We start from the raw sequence: 24264 nt of genomic DNA, 5'->3' as shown, positions 1-24264 counted from the left end.
GCGTTGGCCGGGTGTTTGGAGGTGTATGCTGAGCAAAAATATTTTAAAAAACACAAAAACGGTCAATTTTTCTAAGCTTGATCTTTATTATGACCCTTAACATTTATTGCTTTCGGTTCACTCGAGTTATAAAGTTAGATTCATGTCCAAGAAACCTATATCTAAAAGTTTAAGTGTGTAGACCCAAAATTGTCGGAGAGGTTTGGTAGAGTTCTCAAAGGTCAAATCGTTGAACTTTGGCCCCTTAACAGCCAAATATCTGGCCGAAAACCGATCACATAGTTTCCCAAATCTCCGTACCCTGTATATCAAATATCGAGGCTGTAAACTGAAAATTGACAGAGTTATTGCGAAGGAAAACGTACACAGATACACAGACAGACACACACACACAGACACAGGCACTTTCACTTTTATAGATAACATAGCATGGGTGCCCGGCGTTGCCCGGGTATTTCGAGGTGTATGTTGAGCAAAAAAAAAAAGCGGTCAGACACACACACACGTTGACTTTTATATAGATAGATAGATAGATAGATAGATAGATAGATAGATAGATAGATAGACAGATAGATAGATCTATATAACTATCTGAGATTTGAGAAAATCTATGTGATCGGTTTTCGGCCAGAAATTTTGCTAGTAAGCAATCAAAGTTCAACGATTTGGCCTTTGAGAACTCTACCAAACTCCTCCGACAATATTGGGTCTAAACACTTGAAACTTTAGATATAGGTTCCTTGGACATGGATCTAACTTGTTAACTCGATTTGAGCCCAAAGCAGTAAATGTTAAGGGGTCATACTTAAAAAAAATTAACCCTTTTTTTGCTTTTGTTTTTGCTCATCATACACTTCCAAACACCCGGGCAACGCCAGGCTGAAATTCTAGTCTATCTATCTATATATCTATAAAAGTGAACGTTTCTGTGTGTCTGTGTCTGTGTCTGTCTGTCTGTGTGGTTGTATAGATTTTGTTTCTTTGTTTGTTTTTTGTTTTTTTGCTCAGCACACACCTCCAAATATCCGGGCAATACCGGGCTAAAATGCTAGTATATCTATAAAAGTGAACGTGTCTGTGTGTCTGTCTGTCTGTGTGTCTGTATACATTTCCCTACGCAATAACTCTGTCAATTTTTAGTCTACAGACTCGAGATTTTGATTTGGGTCTAAACACTTGAAATTTTAGATATAGATTCCTTGGACATGGATCTAACTTAATAATATTATTTGAGCCCAAAACAATACATTTTAAAGGGACATAATAGGTGTCAAATTTAAAAAATTGTCCGCTTTTTGTTTGTTTTGTTTTTGCGTTTTTTTTTTTTGTTTTTTTTTTGTTTTTTGCTCAGTATAGACCTCCAAACACCCTGGCAACGCCGGGCATCGATGCTAGTCTATCTATATATCTATAAAAGTGAACGTATTTGTGTGTCTGTGTGCCCTCTGTGTGTCTGTGTGTCTGTCTGACTGTGTATATTTCTCTACGCAATAACTCTGTCAATGTTTAGTCTACATACTTGAACTTTGATATGCAGGGTACTGAGATTTTGGAAAATCTATGTGATCGGTTTTCGGCCAGAAATTTGGTTGTTAAGGGGTTAAAGTTCAACGATTGTACCTTTGAGAACTCTACTAAACTCCTCCGACAATTTGGAGTCTACACACTTGAAATTTTAGATATAGGTTCCTTGGACATGGATCTAACTTAATAACTTGATTTGAGGCCAAAACAATAAATGTTAAGGGGTCATAATAGGGGTCAAACTTAAGAAAATCCGACAAAACGGAGTCTATCAGTCAATTCGACACCATGGCGTAAAGATTAACTATCAGCTGCAGTTTTTTTGGCATACAACGGATGTGTAGAGTTAATGTATATGCATGCATGCAGCGGCTCTGCTGTTTTAACAGCGTCCGCGACCACGGTTGTCGAAATTGTAGAGCCAAGGTAATTAGAACTCATCAAGATAACAAAAAGCTAAAACAGAGCAATAAAAGAGCAATAAAAGAGCGATAAAAGAGCAATAAAAAGAAATAAGAAAATTTGAGGCTGAAAATAAAAATTGAACACTGGTTTATTATAGCATCAAATATTTAAACAAAAAATTATAATTCAAAATCCTTAAGAGTCTTTCCTTGAAAATACATGGGTTTACGATTTTTCACGGATTTTAAAACATATCCATTTATATTTTATATTTCTGTATGTAGTTAATATATATGCATGCATGCAGAGGCCTTGCTGCTTTAACATCATCGGCGACCACGGTTCTCCAAATTGTAGAGCCAAGAAATCCCGAGAAGACAAGTAAAGACGCTAGTTTCCCAGTGCTCTGTCTTGAATCGGGGGGGGGGGTATCTCTCCTTCCCCGTGTAAGTTATACGGGCCCCCATATACCAACCTGGAAATTTCTACGATTCGGCACGGCACATACAACGCCTAGCTTTTCCAAATTGTCACCCATTTGATACTGGGCAGGCCCATCGTTGCTTAACTACGGTCATCTGGTGAGAACCGTTGTGTCAACGTGTCGTGTCGTATATATTATATTTCTACTGTGCTTAAAAGAATATTTTTTAATTTTTGATGGATAAATAAATATAGTAATTTATTCAATTTTTTTTTAATCATCAATTCTGCTTATTTCTCTCTCTCTCTCTCCCTCTCTCTCTCTCTCTCTCTCTCTCTCTGTTTATGTATGTATGTATCTATCTATCTATCATAAAAATAAATATTAATTTTGCTAATATTACATTAGCCAACAAAGATTTTGGTGTCTGGTGTTTATGAGTCAATTCTTATAGTTTTTGATTTGCTGATTTCAAAAATGGCATTTATTTTACCTGATTATCTCTAGTTTTTTGAGATATATGTTGTTCTTAAATTTTTTTTATATATACTTTTGGCCGAGCTAAAGTGAAAGCATTTGGTGTCATATGTACTACCAGCTTATTCAATACTTTGAAGGAAAAAAAAAACAATGATTTCAAAAATTCTAAATGACATCAAAATCTTTTGTTTTAGTAGAGGATTTCTTTACTTAGACATAATTTTTTTTTAGATTTGAAACTACAAAACCAAATATTAAAAACATACAACAATAGTCTCTTTATGTTGAAAACATTGTCCTTTTCAATTTCAGGAAATCAGATTGAAAAAAGTTAAAGTTTCATATCTTGATTATTTAAAAATTATTAGTTTTTTCAAACTGAATACATTTTTTTACCTGTGTATGGTTGGAGGGTTGTTTTTGTTTTACGGCATATCAACCCTTTCAGGTCATTTAATGCCGAATCCAGTGATTGAAGGGTTTTTAATAGAATTTTTTTCAACTCAGTTTCTATTTAACCCATAGTTGGGAGCTTAACAGGTAATACCACTCCGGGTCAGAGTGGACTTGGGAGCAATGGCAATTAAAGGGTTGCTCTATACTCCCCAAAGCCCGCAAGCTAGGGCCTCACCATCGGATATAGTTTAAGGTCATATCCAGGACCTTTACCTGTGTAAGTATGTTATCTCTTTAAAACTGTAGACGATCATTTTACTTTTTCTAGTTTATAACTACTATGCCAATATTGTTGATTACTATTGGAAAGTTCATTTAAATACAACTGTATCTACTTATTTAGTGATAGATTGAATCTTATAATTGTTCTCATTGCAGATATAATAATTAAATAAAATTACAAAAATGACATCAAGGTTTCGATCCTTCAAGAACCACCCAGATGCATTTTGTTAGATTTGTGTAGAGTTTCGATTAAATAATGAAAATTTTATTTTCATGTGAACAATCTCGCTGATCAAGACAAGTCTTGGGCTTCACATATAGTTTGCAAAACATGTATTGAGCATTTGAGGTAATGGGCTCAAGGTTTATGAAAATCCTTGAGGTTCGTAGTACCAATGATTTGGAAAGAGACACAAATTAACTTCAACAACTGTTAATTTTGTGCAATTAATTTAACAGGAATTGATAAGAAAAAGCGAAAATCCCAAATCTTCCCTCTGCAATTCGACCATTGGCTCATTGTGATGAAATTCCAACAACTGTTTTTAAAGAACTGCATGAGAATTTAGATACAAGCTTTGAAAAACTAGACAATACAAATGATTCAGATTACCTAACATCATCCTCAGTATCGTTTGATCAAGAAGATCTTAGCGATTTGATAAGAGGTTTAAACATCTCTAAAAAATCATCCGAATTCTCGATTGAATGATAAACATATTTGCAACATTACCTTTTTACTTAACACATAATGATGAATTTATTCATTTCTTTGGAGAATTGCCAGATTTGGGTTTTTGTGTAGATATTCCTGGAGTTCTCCTCAAGTAATATGTATAAGAATATAAACTAGAAGAATGGAGATTGTTTAACTCTAATATGTATGCGCCTATACCTATTGGACACTCAACAACACTAAAGGAAACATACGATGCTTTAAAACACATCTGAAATACGAAAATATTCAATGGGTTATTTGTGTTGCTTTAAAAACGGTAAACTTTTTATTAAGACAACAGACTGGTTATACAAAGTTTCCTTGTTTTCCGTAGAATAACAGAAATAAAACAAATCATAGGAAAATAAAAAAAAAAATTGTCCTGTTCGAGACAAGCTTAATGTTGGTCAAAGAAACGTCATTCATGAGCAACTTGTTTCAACTGCAAAAATCATATTGCCGCCTTTACATATAAAACTAGGACTTATGAAACAGTTTGTCAAAGCTCTTGATAAAACTGGACAATGTTTTCGGTACATTTCATCTGCATTTCCAGGATTAAGTTCTGAGAAACTAAAAGATGGTATTTTCGCTGTTCCTAAAATAAGAAAATTAATAAAAGATCCAAATTTTCCACATTCAATGAACGAAATTGAATTGGTCAGCTGGTTAAGTTTTGTTAAGGTAGTTGAAAAATTTCTTGGAAATTAGAAAGCTGAAAATTACAAAGATATTGTCGAAAAGCTCTTAAATAATTTCCAGGCTCTTGGAATAAACGTGACTTTTCTCCACGGACATTTAGAAAGATTTCCTGACAATCTTGGCAATTTCAGTGACGAGCAGGGGGGGGGGGGAGATTTCACTAAGATATCAAAGTATTGGAAGATTATTGTCAAGGCCGATGGGACAGGATAATGATGTCGGACTACTGCTGGTGTTTAAAACGAGAAAAGCCAGATATTCGCCACTCAAGAAAGTCTAAAAAAAAAACGAAAATTCTTGTCATATTGTCGTAAAAATTGTTTTTATATCCATGAGAAAAAAGCAAAAAAAAAAAAAAATTAAAACCTGTCCATGAAATATTTGTCTTATATTTTACGAATTCTTTACCAAATTTCCTTAAAAGAGAGGATTTTTATGATAAATGCGACATTTCATAGCTGAAAAAAACTACAGCTAAACAGACAAAAAGAGCACCTTTGAATTAGCCAAAATTAGTTCCAAAATTTCAGACACCAAGAAAAAGATTATTTTTTTGTGTTATTGACTCACTAGGATTACTCACGCAGGCCATCATCAAAGATTTCTCTTTGAGAACAACATGTGATTGAATGTTTGTTGTTTTATTAGCGTCATAATGATTAATTTGTTTTGTTGTTCTTTTCTAGAGCGCATGACTAGGGTGAGGCAGACGGGGAAGGCTGATGAAATGATCCGTTGGCTTCGAGACATCAAAGTGTCCCGCGGGGGCGATTGCGAAGAATACGCTCTCAGTGGATTGGAACAAGGTAAACATGGGTGTGATAGATGTTGCGGTTAGGAGGTCGCACTCTCACGCACACGCGCGCGCACACACATACACACACACACACACATATATATATATATATATATATATATATATATATATATATGTCACAAGTTTGTCTGTTTGTATATGGTTATGTACTTTTACAAAGTATAAACTATTCTTTGGAGACGCCAAATCTGTCGAGGAGGGGTAGATATGATGCTAGTATATAATAAACATATAATAATATACGATATATGTGTATATATATATATATATATATATATATATATAAAGTAGTAGCGTTCGCGCGCGCGTGTGTGTGTATGTGTATGTGTGTGTCTGTGTGTGTCTGTGTCTGTGTGTGTGCAACTCTTTTACGGCCTACACCAGTGGGCTGATCATGACTACACCTAGGGATTGTGCATACGTTTTTTCTAGGTCAAGGTCAAAGCTCAAGGTTATAACTTATGTATATATACTCACCTACAGCCCAAACCAGAGGACCGATCATGACCAAACCTGGAATAATGATAGTCCCCCACTTAGGGATGGTGGAAACTATTTTCCGAAGTAAAAGTTACGGTTATAGCCTATGTATATATATACTATAGACAACATAGCTGGACCGCTCCCGACCAAACCTGGCATGATGATGGTCTCTGACCTAGAATTGGTGCACACTAGTTTTTAAGGTCAAAACTAAAGGTAAAGGTCGGAACTTTGCTGTACTCTCAGGTACTCGCTTTTCTATTATATATATATATATATATATATATATATATATATATATATATATATATATATATAATAAATTCCACAACCAACAACGTCGCAGTCTACAAGAGCCATGACAGTCAATGAACCGGAAGTCTAAGACTCGAGTTAGTCTTGGACTTCCGGTTCGTTGACTGTCATGGCTCTTGTGGACTGATACGTTGTTTGGCTGTGACATTTATTATATACAATCTCTCACATTCTGAAAATCATATATATATATATATATATATATATACATGCGGCAAAAAGAAAGCCCACATTTGTTTTTGTTTTTTTCAAAAACCGCAAATTTAAGCTAAATTTAATGTAACTGTTTAAACAAACTATACCTCATTTAATTGGCCATTTATACTTCATTGTGTGGACTTTCTTTTTGCCTCCTCAATTTGAAGCTATTGTTTTAAATTGGCGTGAACACAAGAATATTTCAATTAAAATTCAAATATGAACAGGTAAAATTATAGAGGAATAAAAGGCCAATCAAATGAGGAACCAGTTGTTTAATCGGTTACATTAAATTTAGCTTAAATTTGCAGTTTTTTTTTTAAATTACAAGTGCGGACTTTCTTTTTGCCGACACTATATATATATATATATATATATATATATATATATATATATATATATATATATATATATATATAATGATGTCTATCAAACTCCTCTGTCAGTTTTTGGTCTACAAACATGAAACTTAATATATAGAGTATTCGAACTCATGCAAAACTTTATATTTGGGTTTTAGTCGTGGGAAATCGATGTCAAAGTATAAAAATTAAAGAAATGAAATTTGCTAGGTGAAAGTCAAACGATGGCATTATGAATATGCATGCGTAACGTAATAGCTATTGGTTCATATTTTAATTTCAAGCCTTGCAGCGAACATATCTTCATAGCTCAGACATTAACGTCAAAGGAAAAAGTAAATCGTAAGCTAAACGTTTTGGTTTTGATTTTCCGTTTTGGCGCAGGAGTAATTTTTTTTTATCTTTTTACATCATTACTATATATTGGGTCCAATATAATATATTAAATACGAAATCTGCATTAATAAAAAAAATCATATTTAAACGTATTTTACGACCGGGCGATGCCGGGCGGCCTGCTAATATATATATATATATATATATATATATATATATATATATATATAACAGTCGAGCTACACTCCAAGATTTAAATATTTACTTTTCATGTAAAACAGCTCCTTCAGTAAGTCGCTACATTTTTACAGATCCGTTTCGTTATGTAGAAACAATTGTTTGTTATTATATCAACATCGGCTCTTCACATGAATATAATCCTCAGGAAAAAATAGAATTTCTTTGCTTAAAATGAAAAATGCGTTATAATATAATGTCGTAAAAATAAATTAAATCTAAAAAAGGAAATTTATAGAAGATAAAACATTGTGCGTTTGTTCCGGCGGCCATCTTGGTTTATATTGTACAACTAAACTGTTTTATTGAACGTTAGGTCTCAAAATATTCTAAAATATTTTAATTCTACAAAGAAATTATTTATATATTATTATTATTACTTTTCTTTTCCATGTTTAAGCTTAACCATATTACCTTTAATGCTCGCATTTTTCTATTGTAATCCATGATTTTTCCAGACTTTTAGTAAATTCACTTGTTCTTTGTTTAGTTTCAGTCTTTTTTGCCCTATAAACATAACATACATATGTAAAACAATGTACGGCACTCGTCTGCTTTCATTCTGTATATTTCACTTGTTGCTTCTCTTTTCTCGACATCAGTGAATTAGTAGCAACACTAGTCGCTGAAGTGACGTGGTTGCTATGAAAACCAGCGATAAAAAAAACATCGCTCACCTCCTTACGAATTTTTACGATTTTGAACACCAATAAATTTATCCTAATTTTTGTTTTACTGAACGAAAATTGAAAATCTTTTTTTCACAATATAGCTGAGAAGGTGATCTATACACTAAAATAATTGTTTGAAATTTGGTCGAAAAATGAGTAAGCAGTGAAGCTTTAAAATAGTTCTAAATGACTAAAACTGCCACTTAACCAAATATTCAATATTTGGTAATTACATGGTGGAACGATAAAAGTGTCGCCCTAAAGGAAACAACACTACAGCTTTATTTTAAAACTTTTATTCAAAAAAATCAATTCAGGTAATTGATTATGTAGGAGAGCTGACATCTATTCAATGTAGCCGCCTTCAGCCTCAATAACCGCATCGATACCGGCGACAGATTTAATTGTGGCATTCGTTCATACCAGTCGTGAATACTCCTAGAAATTAACTTTTTAAGGGCAAGTCTTCGTTTGGTCATCTTTTTTCCATATTGACTCAGTAAGTTTGCCAAAAAGAAAAATAAATAAATAATTGCAAAAAATATTTCATGTTATTGATGTAAGAAACATTTTACATGCAATACTTGAACTCTAGTGTTCTGACTTCCTTACTCATCCCACACCTTCCGTCATCATTTACAGACACCCTGCCTTCCTTGAATCTCTTATGCCACTCAAAAATTAATGCTCGGTTTAAGCAAGATGGTCCAAAAGCAGTCTGAAGCATTCAATACGTTTCTGTGGAATTTTTTCTAAGTTTAAAACAGAATTTTATTGTATATCGTTCTTCTAAAGTGTCCTTGCGTCCAGATTGCATTTTTGAAATTCACCAGCTGTGACAATCAGGCTTTAGTAGAGTGTATTCCAATTCCTGCTGTAGCTGTTCATTTGAGCCTGACATCATAAAAATTGTTCAGTCATCTCATAAGATGATAATAATATAGTGAATTTTCAAGAGTCTACGACAATTTTAAACGCCTGTACAAAAAATGTCTGGAAACTTATTGAAGACACTCATACATGTATGCAGAAAAGATGAACATTCAATAAGATAATCGTTACATACACGTGTATATATGTACAGAATATATACACAATATTTCGCCTTACTTTAATTAATTTAATTAATTAAGAAACTTAATTATGAGTGAATGAAAAAAAATCGAAATATCAATCATCTGTATGGATTTTCAAAGTGATCTTGGGTTTGTTTTTTATTTTTTTGTTTTTTCCTTGTCTTTGTTTATGAAAAATCCATTTACATCTCACTTTATAAGGCCACCATTCGCCCATGTATGGAGCATTGTTGTCATATTTGATGCTGGTGCATCTGCTACTAGTCTCTGGCTCCTAGACAAGGTTTAAACGAGAGTCGCAACTCTGATAGGTCCTGAATTGTCATCTAAGCTTCAACCTCTGTCCCATCGACGAAATGTTGCATCCCTCTGCCTGTTTTACAAGTATTTTAATGGTGATTACTCTGACTAACTGCAAGCACTTGTGCCCCCACGACGTAAAAACCCTCGACAAACCCGACAGGCAGCTAAATCTCACCCCCACACAGTAGAGATCCCTAGTTGTAAAAGACCTTTCTACTCCAGTAGTTTCTTCCCCAGAACCGCTAGACTTTGGAATTCCATTCCAGGTCCCCAACTGCACTGACATGCAGAAGTTCAAGTGTAACGTGAACCGATATCTTGCTGCCCAACTCCCTACATAGTACCCCAGTAGCTGTTGCCACTGATAGTAGCCCCCTACACCAAAGTGGCAATGTGCCTTTTTGGGGGTGAAAATGTAATAAAAAAAAAAATTTTAACTCTCACGAATAAACAAATTTCGATTTAAAAACTTTTTTTTTCATTATTTTTGTTGTTATTATAGCTATCGCTGTTGCTACCCCGAAGTCGCAGTTATATCTGATCACTGATGCCCCTCCAAAAGCCCCGAATAAATTCGAAGCTGTGTTGGCGCAAGCGTTATCCAAGCAAATCCGAATCACCCCCATCTTGACTGGCGGATGTGGACAAGACATGCATGGACGAAGAGGCAAACGCGCTACAAAGGACAGTCATGGTTCGTGTCCAGTTTCGCTTAATGGGTTTTATTAAACTTTTTTTTTATTTCTTTTTATATTTCTTTCTTTTTTTCTTTCTTTTTTTTTTTCTTTTTTTCTTTCTTTTTTATTTCTTTTTTATTTCTTTTTTATTTATTTCTTTTTTATTTCTTTTTTATTTCTTTTTATTTCTTTTTTATTTCTTTTATTTATTTATTTTTCTTTGTTTCTTTTTTATTACTTTTTTATTTCTTTTTTATTTATTTCTTTTTATTTCTTTTTTATTTCTTTTTTATTTCTTTTTATTTATTTCTTTTTTATTTATTTCTTTTTTATTTCTTTTTTATTTCTTTTTTCTTTTTTATTTCTTTTTTATTTATTTATTTTTTATGTCTTTTTTATTTATTTCTTTTTTTATTACTCTTTTATTTCTTTTTTATTTCTTTTTTTATTTATTTCTTTTTCATTTATTTATTTTTTTTTTACTTATGAAGATGTTAAATTTATTATGAAATCGTAAATAAACAAGGTAACATGCTTATTAAAAAAATTAGGACAGAAATGCAAGATATTTCGGTTGAAGAGTTCGACCATATTCGTTTATATCATCAAATGAATATGGTCGAACTTTTTGACCGAAATATCTTGGTCCAGCTTTAATTATGCGTCTGTATCCTTATTTCTATTAGCATATTACTTTGTTCACATTTCAACACAGACACAATATATATAAGCTGTCAATTCAGTCTCACCAGTTGGGAGGATGCTGCTCTTCAGGGAGGTATGTGGAGCACGACGGTCCATGAAGGCACGGGTCACTCAGAAAAGGTCCTCCACAGAGCCACAGAAAATAGGAGGAAGCAGAGAAAGGAGAGATCTACTACTAACACAGCTCCTTCCGCCTCTTCCACTACCAAGTCAACCACACATGCCTCCGCTGCAATAAAGTCTGCAGATCAAGGATCGGCCTCCACAGCCATCTAAGGAATCACAAATGACCAGACGCAATCTTACCGACGGGAGAAAAATTATACTCGTCACGAGTGATTGCCTATATAAGTCTAATGTCAACAAACACTTCTCGAGCCGTCCTATTAAGTAATCAAAGTATGTATATTCCGCCCATCTGTTTATACATTTTCTCAAGATAACATTCATCATTCCACTGTTAACCCATCAATCCTTATCCTCGAATAGCTTTTAATCTTACTAAGTGGTGATCCTTTAGTATATTGAAAAAAAAATAAACAAATGAATAGATCGTTCCGAATTAATATTGCTTTCGGCATTGAAAAATACGAAGAAAAAAAGGCTGATATGCCGTAAATCAATCAAAGCTATCAAATGCCATTACTTTTACAAGGGATAAGCGATTTTCTCTTTAAATGACCAAAAAATGTTGAATGTCGTAACGCTGGATAAAGGAACTTGGCGATCGTACAGACACAAATTCCGGGTTAGCAGAGAACAGAGAAACTAACAGATGGGACTTTTACACATATTTTGACCTCTGATGGAACAAAGAGATCCAGGTCGGACTTGTACACACATACTGACCTCTGATGGAACAAAGAAAGAATTTGTCAATAAAAGCAAGAGATTCTACGAATTAAGAGAGAGAGAGAGAGAGAGAGAGAGAGAGAGAAAGAGAGAGAAAGAGAGAGACGGATAGGGACCCACGATCGTTACGTCGCTGGTTCGTCAATACCAACCTCATCTTTTACCACCCTTGCTCGGTACGTCCGACGACCACTTTAGGCAAAATAATCTATAAATATAAAAGCGCAAATGTATGTATGTATGTATGTATGTATGTATGTATGTATGTATGTATGTATGTATGTATGTATGTATGTTCGCTTTTTCTGTGTGTCTACAAAAGGCTTCTTTCAGAGAAGCGGTCGCTCGCTTTACAACTTTTAAAACTTTTTATATCACATATAAATCGTAATATCTCACAGTTAACAACGAAGCTCGCCTGTCTATTTAATTTGCTCGATTTCCGGAAGATAAATTTTCAACATTTGTCGCTCGCCGCATGTGGGTTAGTCTTTTTCCTATAACATCTTAAGGAAAAAAAAAAAAAAAAAAAAAAAAGCGTTCAGCAGTAAATGAGGGTACTATCCCGCAGTCAAACTTGACCTCATTAACTCATTAAAACGGGCACCTGCCGAATCCAAGTCATTAAATAAATTCAAACGTATTTCCGTTAGCATCTCGCGGTGGGGTAATGGTTAACGTCGCCCGTTTTTTTGTTTTTTTGTTTTTTTTTTCATACTTTAATTTACAACTTTGCCTCAACGGTTCGGGTTCGATCCTCATACTTACTTTTTTACCCCCCCCCCACACACCCAAACACCCGGGCAACGCTGGGTACCCCTCGCTAGTAATTAAATAAAAGCAATTTTGTTATGAAACTGTCTGCGTGTTTGATTATCAAAACGGCTGAAACAAGCCAGAGTGTATATATTTATTTAGCAACGCGCATCTTCGTACAAGTGCAATAAACATGGTTATATATGCATGACAGCGATAAATAGAAAGTACTGACTATACAACAGTAATTAACGTTAAAAATAAAACATAGCAGTTTTTATTTCTTTTGTGAATAACTTTTTTTTTTTACAGATAAATACAACACGTGGTACAAGAGATTCCAGCAATTGGCTGAAATGACCGGAGGTCAGGTGTACGCAACCACGGACAGTCGGTTGAACGAGACACTCGCTGTCTTAGAGGTAAGATAAATATGAGTACATAACGAGCCTGGTGCAAATAGGTCACGTTTTCATTCGGTTTTATTAATTATGCACGACAAATTAAGGCATGACAAATGTACGACAAAGCACGACAACTGCCTCTAGTGATTCTCTATGTGTCCGATATTTAGGCACGACAAATTTAAGCATGACAAATTGCTCTAGGTTTTTTTGTTTTCTTTCTTTTTTTTTTCTTTTTTTTTGCTTAAATCTTTCACCGATTTCGATGACAATAAAATATGGGAGTGTGAAATATTCGTTGACCATCATTCAATCCCGTGCAATGTCGGGTCATCCTGCTACTTTAAGACAAAAAGTAGATTAAGGTTCATATTTTTAGCTGCGTTTTATTATCATTTTGAATTACAAATTAAAAATCAAATTTATATAATGCTTACATCGATAAAAAAATCTCTAAATATTTAGATTTATTTTCGCATTCCCTTAAATTATTCAATTTATTTTATTTATATAAAATTCGGAAATAAATTACATGTAGATCAGTTTTTATCTACTTCATTGCCACTCCAAATGTTGTTAGGTGATGTTGTTGGCTCTTGTACGAGGATTGCGGAATCAGAATTGGAGTCGAAAAGTCAAAGGATTTTAAAAAAGAATTGGAGTCGGAGTCGCATTCATAAGAATGCTAGGAAGGGAGTCAGATTATTTAGTCTCTAAAAATTTAACAATCACAGATTGCCATGTCTAATAAAACTCTACTTGAGAGCTAATCATTCAATCCCCTCGGCTTAGCATTCACACATAACATGAATTGAAACAAGTGAAGCAGTGCATGCCCCCCCCCGTGAGTGCACAGTGAATGAGGCATAAAAAGTAACTAAGTTCAGCATCCCCCCATTTAGCCCCAAAATCCCCAGGGGACGTCAAATCCTGGTGAAAATGAACAAACGGAGCAGTTCTAGGCCTTAACATATCTAAATTTGAGTTCTACACCATGCAAAAAATAAATGACTAAATCCATCATTTTCCCCCACCCCCATTTAGCCCCAAAAGTCCACAAGGCGGCTTAACTTTGAAATTTGAGTTCAACACCATGCAAAACTGCTAAATAGACATACACAGAAAATTTTGGACAAATATGGTAAAATAGTCCTAAAAATGGAATGTTTTGGGGGCACGCCCAAAAGTTATCGCGAAGTATAGATAAACAAAATTATATAGAAATCAGATATAACTTTTCAGAAAGTTTTATAAAAATCCAAAGCATTAATTTTCTTTTTTTATTTATAAGCACAAAAGTGTCAGTTTTTATCCATTTTAACCCGAAATGCACCCCTGGGGGAGGGGCAACCGGAGTTTTCCCGGAAAATCCGTTCTGCTACTTTTTTACTCATATCATGTTTAATGTTTGTACAAAATTTTTACAAATTCCAAGACGTAGTTATTGAGAAAATTATGCGAACAGACGAACGGATGAACGGACAAGGGCGAATTTGCAGGTCCATCCTCCTTTTGTCGGAGGGGCCAACAAATAAATTGAAGATATCGCCAAGGTTGCTATAAGAAAGGTGGGCATCCTCTATCGGGCTAGAATACTACTCACACCTAAAAGTGCCCTATATCTCCACGAAGACACCATTCACTCGTGCATGGAGTACCGTTGCCACATCTTGGCTTGTTGTTTTATCACTGGTATCTCTCTTTTAGATCCAAAAAAGAGTCTCCAATCTAATAGACCCCGCACAGTCAACCAAGCTTTAACCCCTGTCCCATCGTCGAAATGTTGCATCCTTGTGTTGGTTTTATAAGTATTTTAATGGAATGTGCGCTGATAAATTCGTAGCACTTATGCTCCCTCGACTTGAATACTCCCAACTAACCTGTTAGACGACAAAATCCTACCCCTTCACTGTAGATGTCTCCGGATGTCAGAAAGCTTTTCACTCTAACGGCTTCTTGCCTATCATTGCTAGACTTTGGAATTCCCTCTCTGTGCCCTACTTCCCTGATTACACTAACTTGCAGAAATTTAAATGTGATGCGACATCTTGCTGTCCAACTTCCTACCTAGAGCCTCCGTAGACATGATCTTAAATATTAACTGTTACATCCATGTGGCATTGCCCGTTGTTTATGATGAATGTAAGCATAAAAAATGTCTAAATATCTGATAACTTTAAAAATACGGGATCAGAATCAAAGTCGGTGTCGAAGTCGGATACTTTGAAATACTAAGAGTCGGAATCGACATGACTTATTAAAGGTCGAATGTCAAATGTGAGATATGTGAGGAATTGGATGATGAATAGGTTTATAAAGTGAAATATGTGCCGGCTTAAATTGTTTTTATGAGTGGATTTGAACGAATGCGAAATACGGCATTGAACGAAGTGGTGTGTTGTGTTGACACGTGTTATTACGGAGATCGAATGACAAGACTACTATCTATCTATCTATCTATCTGTCTGTCTGTATGTATGTATGTCTGTCTACCTCTCTCTCTCTCTCTCTCTGACTCTCTCTCTCTCTATCTCTCTATCTATCTATCTACCTCTATCTATCTATCTACCTCTATCTCCCTCTCTCTTGTGAGCGAATGATGAGACTGACAATTGTTTAATCTGTCTGTCTGTCTGTCTGTCTGTCTCTCTCTCTCTCTCTCTCTCTATATATATATATATATATATATCCCTCTCTCTTGTGAGCGAATGATGAGACTGACAATTGTTTAATCTATCTGTCTGTCTGTCTGTCTGTCTGTCTGTCTGTCTGTCTGTCTGTCTCTCTCTCTCTCTCTCTCTCTCTCTCTCTCTCTCTCTCTCTCTCTCTCTCTCTCTCTTGTGAGAGAATCTGCAATCCTGCATTAACCAGATTATACAGATTGTTCTGTTTTAAGTTCAGGCTGTCCCTTTTGTTGAAGAGCTATAAACTCTCCATTAAAAATCAATCGTGTGTCTTTTTGTCATCGTCATCATCATCATCATCATCATCATCATCATCCTTCTTCTTCAAATGTATTTTCTTCTTTTTATTAAGGAAAGCCTTCTGGAATCTCCGGTGGAGGTGATGAGAGCCGGCATTTTCTCTGACCGGCAGAACTACACGGACATCTTCATAGACAATACCCTTTACGATGTTCGGATCACCGTCGGCACGGACGGAGATACCGACCAAATGGAACTTATTTCACCTGAAGGTAAAAATAAACTATTAATCTGTTTTTTGTTTTTTTGTTTTTTTTTTTGTATTGTTTGAATTTGTTTGTCACCGTCTTAAACTCTAACGTCATGACGTCATTTCTATCGAACTTTTCAAGCTTAATGTCTAAGACTGGAACGCTATATGTTTCGGTTTCGATTCTAGCTGATGGCATCCAATTCATTTCTGTTTTTTTTTTTTGTTTATTTTTTGTTGTTGCTTTTTGTTGTTTCTTTTTTTTAACTTTTGAAATTGCTGCTATATACTGGGTACAATATAATAATCAATGGAATATTGACTCCATAATAATAAATACGAAATCTGCATGAATTAAAATATATTTAAGTGCATTTTACGACTGGGTCACAGCGGGAGAGGGGATACTACTATATATTGAGTAGAATATAATAATCAATAGAGAATTAGCTCTATAATAATAAATACGAAATCTGCATGATTTAAGATATCATATTTAAGCGTGTTTTACGACTGGACAACGCCGTGAAACTTCCTAGTATTATTTTACAAATGAGTCAATACTTATCATGAAAAAAAATTGTATGAAAAATAGCCATAGAGTAGAGAAAGTCTAGAAAGGTGTCTTCTGTGAACTAGAGGTAGTAGGGGGAGGGGATTAAAGGGTCATCGCCTTTCGAACTTATGTTTGTAGTCTAGCAAAGCAAGAATGTGTGTTCTAGGGACCACCTCCCTAAAGGCTGCAACAGTACTCCATCTTAGGGCGTCTTTGCATTATATACAGGTAAACAAACACGTCAGGTGTTAAATACTTTCTGGAGTGATAGAATGATCCAACTATTTTTACAAGAATCTTGCTACGGATATTAAAATAATTTCCGAAAGAAAAGAACGTTTGTCAGAATAAGTCGCCGTATTAACCAAAAGGGTGAGATTTCAAGTCGGCCAAAAGTCGATGTTCTTTAATGTTTGTATAATTTGATATATAAAGTTATATCGTCGGGTTGTCTGTGTTTTGTTATCGATGGCAATTAATCTGATAAATCCATATTTTATTCTCACTAGCCAGTTTTTCTTTTGTGTAACATTTTTTAATGCAAAATATATTTTGTTTAAACTTCTTTCGAATAACACTTCGAAACTTTCTTAAGATGTAGACAATTTTTACTAATTATGCAAACAGCTTCGGTTGCTTACATTGAAAAAACGACCCTGGTGTCTAACTCTGTCCTGTGGGGAGGCATAGTAAATAGGTACATTGAAATTGAAATTGAATGGTATAAATTTTTAAAAATAAAACAGTAATAATCCGATGTTTGGTGGCTAGGAACAAAAAGACATGAGATTCTTCCTGTTATTAAACACTTCAAACATTCACGTTTTTTTATTATTAATTTACTTACCAGGTGTGGACGAACTGAAAAGTGGAGTAGCTACCAAACTCCAACTGACAGAAGACATGGTCCTAATTAAAATCAAGGTAAGGACGGCTTTCTTACTTGTCTGCGATATTCAGTGCAATGTTTGTGGCATGAATCGTATGTGTTAAGGAATACCACGGAATTCCTATATAATTGAGAGCGCGTGTTGTTTCTGTTTCATATTGAAAATATTATTCCATTTGAAAATGTGAAAATGCTTTAAGTTATCGGCGCATCTGTGGAGGACAGGATGGCCTGCTTGTGTAATTGGCGTAGTTGTTAGGGTAGGTGAAAGAAGCAAAGGTTGCGTAATGAAGAAACGAAGTACACGGATATATGATAACAAATAGATGCAGATCTATTTACATTTAATAACAAATCAACGTTGTAAAAGTTTGTAACGAAAGATGAATAAGTAACGTCTCAATATTCTTGGTTGTTTCTGTCACATCTGCATTGTCCTGAGGTCCTGCGAAAAAGAGAAAGAAAGATACAAAAAAACGGGCTGTATCGCCCCCTAGTGGTACGGCGTGGTGTTACCAGAGTTGAAGGGCGATAATCGTGTTTATCTTAAAGTCCTCCGTTTGTGTCTGTGTGTCCGTGTGTGGAGAACTAAGCTCCCATGTATCTTTCGACGTCTCTCTTGGGCTGCTATACCTATCCGTATTTATGGCTTATACCAGCTAATCATATTCTTGTGTACGTTCATATTTTGGGTATATTCATATTTTGTATGTACCTTTGTTATAATAAAGTACGTCGAACTAAGTACTATGGTATCCGTTCAATGTACAGGGTTAATAAGGATCAGGATTTAATGCAAAAACGAGTACAAACTTACCCATATTCCATCATCGATTTGGCATAAACCAATCATCCTAACCTTTATTTTTCCCCTGTTTTGAAAGGACTAGAGAGTGTAGTTCATTCATATTATTGATATATCGATCTTTTGTGTATTTCCCTTTATTAGCGAACACTAGACTTTTTGGTGAAGGCTGATATGAAAACAGTCTTCACACACAAAAAATAATAATTTTTTTTGTTATATTTATGCCTTTATTAGTTTATTTTTCTTTTTTATTTCTGTCCCACACTCTAACCATTGAGCCAATTTTTTTTATTTAATCTGCCCTGTTTTCTTTCTTTCTTTCTTTCTCTCGTTTTGTTTTGCGTCTTCTTTATTATCGCAATAATTTACCCCCTCTACTTTCCCATATTATTTTTCTTTCTTTCACTTTTAAGCTGTCCTCTTTTCTCTCTTTTGTGGCATGATTGTATAACACTAATTCGCTTTAATTTTTCATATTTTTATTTTCACTCAACGTTATAAACGAAAAAAAATGAATTACAGATGGACAAGTGCGTTGCTATTTCGGTAAAAATCGCACCCAAACTAAAAATGGCTGGGTCAAATTTAAAATTAGAAAGCACTTGTCACCACCACAGACACAGAATCACACAAAAAAAGAACGTGAATGTCTACTAGGAGAGAACTTGAATGCCTACTAGACACTATCCTCGGGCGTCTAAAACATCTCTGTACATGGGATTGTCAGGATAGACTGAAGATACTTTTCCTTAAAAGTAAACCCGGACTAAATATTCAAGATCACATAGTATTTACTGCACAAATAAGATCTCATCAGTATAGCTAATCAACACTGTCTTTTATGATAAATGGTGCATCTTCTCGAGGTGATATTAACTCAAGTAACAGCACGATGTTGGATACTCCACCAGACTAGATAAAATTCTTATCCTGGAATCCAGTAAGACCAAGAAACTACAAGAAAGAGATACTATAAGATATTTAAATGGCCAATTGGGGAGAGGAAATAAAAAATACATTACAAAAATGTCTTGTTCAAATTTTTTTAAAAGAGGGGGAAAAGATATATATATATATATATATATATATATATATATATATATATATATATATATATATATTAGTGATGGGACGATTCCAATATTTTTATAAATTCCGATACTATTACAGATTCAGCAATAAATTCCCGATTCCGATTCTTTATAAATCACTAAATATTTAAAATTACAGTTGTTATTTTCCCCCAAGTTTACTGTAAAAATGCATAAGTGTGGAAATATTTTCCTAAACGAAAAAAATACATTTGTGGAGATCATCTATCGATTTTAGTTTTACTAGTAGTTAAAAATCAATAAATATTATTTAATTAATTGGAATTCTTATTGAGACGAGTAATTATTGTATTATTTATTCATTTATTTATTACAGACTGTTATCTTCATCTTTTAATAGTTTTTGTTTCACGATGTTTCGGCCAACTATTCCTCCGACCTTCATCAGGTGGTTAACTGTGAGGGTATAAGAACTCCGAATCGTCTAACTACATCCTCAGCAATTACTATCAACCATAGTTGTTGTCGTCTCACCATGTTTTAGCCAACCAAGCCTTTGGCCGGCTTTGGGCAGGATTGAAACCGCTATCTTCAGACAATGCTCACCTGGAACCGTAGAGATTCAACGTGTCTATCCACTGCGCCACGGGCGCGTCGCGATCAGAGGTCAGAAGAATAGTTGGCCGAAACGTCGTGAAACAACAACTAAAAAAGATGAGGATAATAGTCTGCAATAAATAAATAAATAAATAAATAAATAAATGAATAAATAAATAAATAAATGAATAAATAAATGAATAAATGAATAAATGAATAAATAAATAAATAAATGAATAAATAAATGAATAAATAAATAAATAAATAAATGAATAAATAAATAAATAAATAAATGAATAAATAAATAAATAAATAAATAAATGAATAAATAAATAAATAAATAAATAAATGAATGAATAAATAAATAAATGAATAAATAAATGAATAAATGAATAAATGAATAAATAAATAAATAAATGAATAAATAAATAAATAAATAAATAAATAAATAAATGAATAAATAAATGAATAAATAAATAAATGAATAAATAAATAAATAAATAAATAAATAAATGAATAAACGAATAAATGAATAAATAAATAAATGAATAAATAAATAAATGAATAAATAAATAAACAAATGAATAAATAAATGAATAAATAAATAAATAAATTAATAAATAAATGAATAAACGAATAAATGAATAAATAAATAAATGAATAAATAAATAAATGAATAAATAAATAAATAAATGAATTAATAAATAAATAAATAAATGAATAAATAAATAAATGAATAAATAAATAAATAAATGAATAAATAAATGAATAAATGAATAAATAAATGAATAAATAAATGAATAAACGAATAAATGAATAAATAAATAAATGAATAAATAAATAAATGAATAAATAAATAAATAAATGAATTAATAAATAAATAAATAAATGAATAAATAAATAAATGAATAAATAAATAAATAAATGAATAAATAAATGAATAAATGAATAAATAAATGAATAAATAAATGAATAAACGAATAAATGAATAAATAAATAAATGAATAAATAAATAAATGAATAAATAAATAAATAAATGAATAAATAAATAAATGAATAAATAAATGAATGAATGAATAAATAAATAAATGAATAAATGAATAAATAAATGAATAAATAAATAAATTAATTAATAAATAAATAAATAAATGAAAAAATAAATTAATGAATAAATAAATAAATAAATGAATAAATGAATAAATGAATGAATAAATAAATGAATAAACGAATAAATGAATAAATAAATAAATGAATAAATAAATAAATAAATAAATGAATAAATAAATAAATGAATAAATAAATGAATGAATGAATAAATAAATAAAGTAATAAATAAATAAATGAATGAATAAATAAATAAATGAATAAATAAATGAATGAATAAATAAATAAATAAATGAATAAATGAATAAATAAATGAATAAATGAATAAATAAATTAATAAATAAATAAATAAATAAATAAATGAATAAATAAATTAATGAATAAATAAATAAATAAATGAATAAATAAATGAATAAATGAATAAATAAATGAATAAATAAATGAATAAACGAATAAATGAATAAATAAATAAATGAATAAATAAATAAATGAATAAATAAATAAATAAATGAATAAATAAATAAATGAATAAATAAATGAATGAATGAATAAATAAATAAATGAATAAATGAATAAATAAATGAATAAATGAATAAATAAATTAATAAATAAATGAATAAACGAATAAATGAATAAATAAATAAATGAATAAATAAATAAATGAATAAATAAATAAATAAATGAATAAATAAATAAATAAATAAATAAATGAATGAATGAATAAATAAATAAATGAATAAATGAATAAATAAATGAATAAATGAATAAATAAATTAATTAATAAATAAATAAATGAATAAATAAATTAATGAATAAATAAATAAATGAATAAATGGGTAAAATATATTCTTTACTTCTTTATTAACTTTGAAAGGAAAACTTTCATGGAATTTTCGAATATCTATGTACATCATATAATTATCAAATGTTAGCCCCCAACAGTGCTTCATTTTAAGACATACTTGGTTCTTAATTTTATAACTTTTTCACGTGGCGGAATGATAAAATTGTTGCCCTAGAAAAGACATAATTCCATTTTCGTATGATGAAATCCGCTTTCATTTTTCTTTCCCTTTTTTTTCTTTTCTTTTTTTCTTTTTTTCATTTTTCTTTCATTTTTCTTTTTTTTTCATTTTTCTTTTCTTTTTTCATTTTATTTTCTTTTTTTTCATTTTATTTTCTTTTTTTTTCATTTTTCTTTTCTTTTTTTTCTTTTTTTTAATTTTTCTTTCATTTTTCTTTTTTTTTCATTTTTCTTTTCTTTTTTTCATTTTTCTTTTCTTTTTTCTTCTTTTTTCATTTTTCTTTTCTTTTTTCTTCTTTTTTCATTTTTCTTTTCTTTTTTTTTCTTTTTTGTTGCAGACCATTTACTAGTTGGCCACGTGTGTACAAATCTCAAGAGCGATAGGAGTGTTCTATGATATCTCTAAGTGACGTAATGTTCAACGAGCGAATCTAGACGATTCAACGCTTGAGGACACAGGTCAATGAAGTTTCCGGCCACGGTTGTGGTCTTTGCTGTGGTTTCAAGTGAGGGCCACATCATGCCACCTCACATCTTCGAAGTCGGCTTGAAAGTCAACATCACAGGGTATCTAGAAGAAGTGCTGAAGAGTGTGGTGATCTCCTGGTACAATCAGGTGGCCGCTGGCAGACCTTATGTGAGGCAGCAAGGCTCGGCGCCGGCCCACAAGTTCAAAGAGGCCCATGTTTGGCTTCAGGAGTGCTACGACTGAGGATACTTTTCCCTACAAGTAAACCCTGACTAAGTATTCAAAATTGTTATACCCTTCTCTCACTGACTCCTCCCCTTTTCCCTCGACCTGAACCCGCTGTGCTACTTTGTTTGGTCATACGTCGAGAACATCACTAACAAGATCTCCCACAACACAAAAGCCAGCCTGGTCGCCGCCCTCCGCCGACACTTGTGGCAAAGACATGCTCCCAGTTCTGGGCCCATATTGAGGCGGTGATTGAGGCTGAACGCGGCTACATTGAATAGATGTCAGCTCTACTACATAACCAAGTTACCTGAATTGATTTTTTCGATACAAATTTTAAAATAATGCTGTTGAGTTGTTTTTTTAAGGCAACAAAGTAATCGTTCCACCCTGCACATTTATAACAGTTAATTATTTTTCTTTGCCTTCGGGACAAAATTACAGTGTAGTATCTGTTCTTCAGATTCTCCACTTCAATTTCTTGTTCTCTGTCAGTGGAGGAGAAATCCTTCACGACTGAAACAATTTTTATTTTTGTTCCTTTTCTCCACGTTAAAAAACGATCCTGGAGTCTAACTCTGTCCCGTGGGGAGGCATTGTAAATAGGAACAGTTAATTATTTTAAACATACTGGCTGTCCAAAAAGTCACTGAAGGATCCAAAATTATTGTCGTTTTACCATTAACGATTATTTGTTTTTTCTATTTCGGATATTTTACAGATAATATTTTTCAAATTATAGATAAGCATACTATCAAACAACGTATGCAAGTTGTGAAATTGTTTTGCCAAAATCAGGTGTCAATTGTTTTGGGTCCTGGATATGACCTTAAACTATATCCGATGGTGGGGCCCCATATTGCGGGCTTTGGGGAATGTGGAATCACCCTTTAATTACCATTGCTCCCAGATCCATTCTGACCCGGAGTGGTAATTCCTGTTAGGGTCCCAACTATTGGTTAATAAGAAACGGGCTTTGGGAAGCGTGGAGTCACCCTTTAATTGGCATTGCTCCCAGGTCCATTCTGACCCGGAGTGGTAATGCCTGTTAGGGTCCCAACTATGGGTTAAATAGAAACCGACGTGAAAACAACAAATATATTCTATTAAAAAAAATTTCTTCAAAATCTTTGGATTCGGCATTAAATAACCTGAAAGGGTTGATATGCCGTAAAACAAAAATAACCAACAATAATTGTTTTGCCTTAAAGAGCTTATCGATGGCATTTTCAGGCTT

The 24264-nt window shown here is 32.7% G+C and overlaps 1 protein-coding gene across 2 annotated transcripts in view; it reads left to right on the top strand.

Annotated features, from left to right (window-relative positions):
* LOC145256265 (von Willebrand factor A domain-containing protein 7-like) overlaps positions 1 to 24264 on the top strand; it is a 246407-nt gene that overhangs the window by 187533 nt on the left and 34610 nt on the right. For both annotated transcript variants that reach the window (XM_080114941.1, XM_080114942.1), the window contains 5 exons: positions 5621 to 5740; positions 10235 to 10426; positions 13035 to 13144; positions 16163 to 16322; positions 17707 to 17780. In XM_080114941.1, coding sequence (XP_079971067.1) covers positions 5621 to 5740; positions 10235 to 10426; positions 13035 to 13144; positions 16163 to 16322; positions 17707 to 17780 — 656 coding nt within the window. The remainder of the gene's footprint in view (positions 1 to 5620; positions 5741 to 10234; positions 10427 to 13034; positions 13145 to 16162; positions 16323 to 17706; positions 17781 to 24264) is intronic.

Source organism: Euprymna scolopes, chromosome 32, assembly GCF_053919585.1.
Source record: "Euprymna scolopes isolate OS-2025 chromosome 32, ASM5391958v1, whole genome shotgun sequence".
NCBI classification, from domain to species: Eukaryota; Metazoa; Mollusca; class Cephalopoda; order Sepiida; family Sepiolidae; genus Euprymna; species Euprymna scolopes.
Note: the sequence above shows the minus strand (reverse complement) of the source record. Positions and strands in the feature narration are given on the sequence as shown.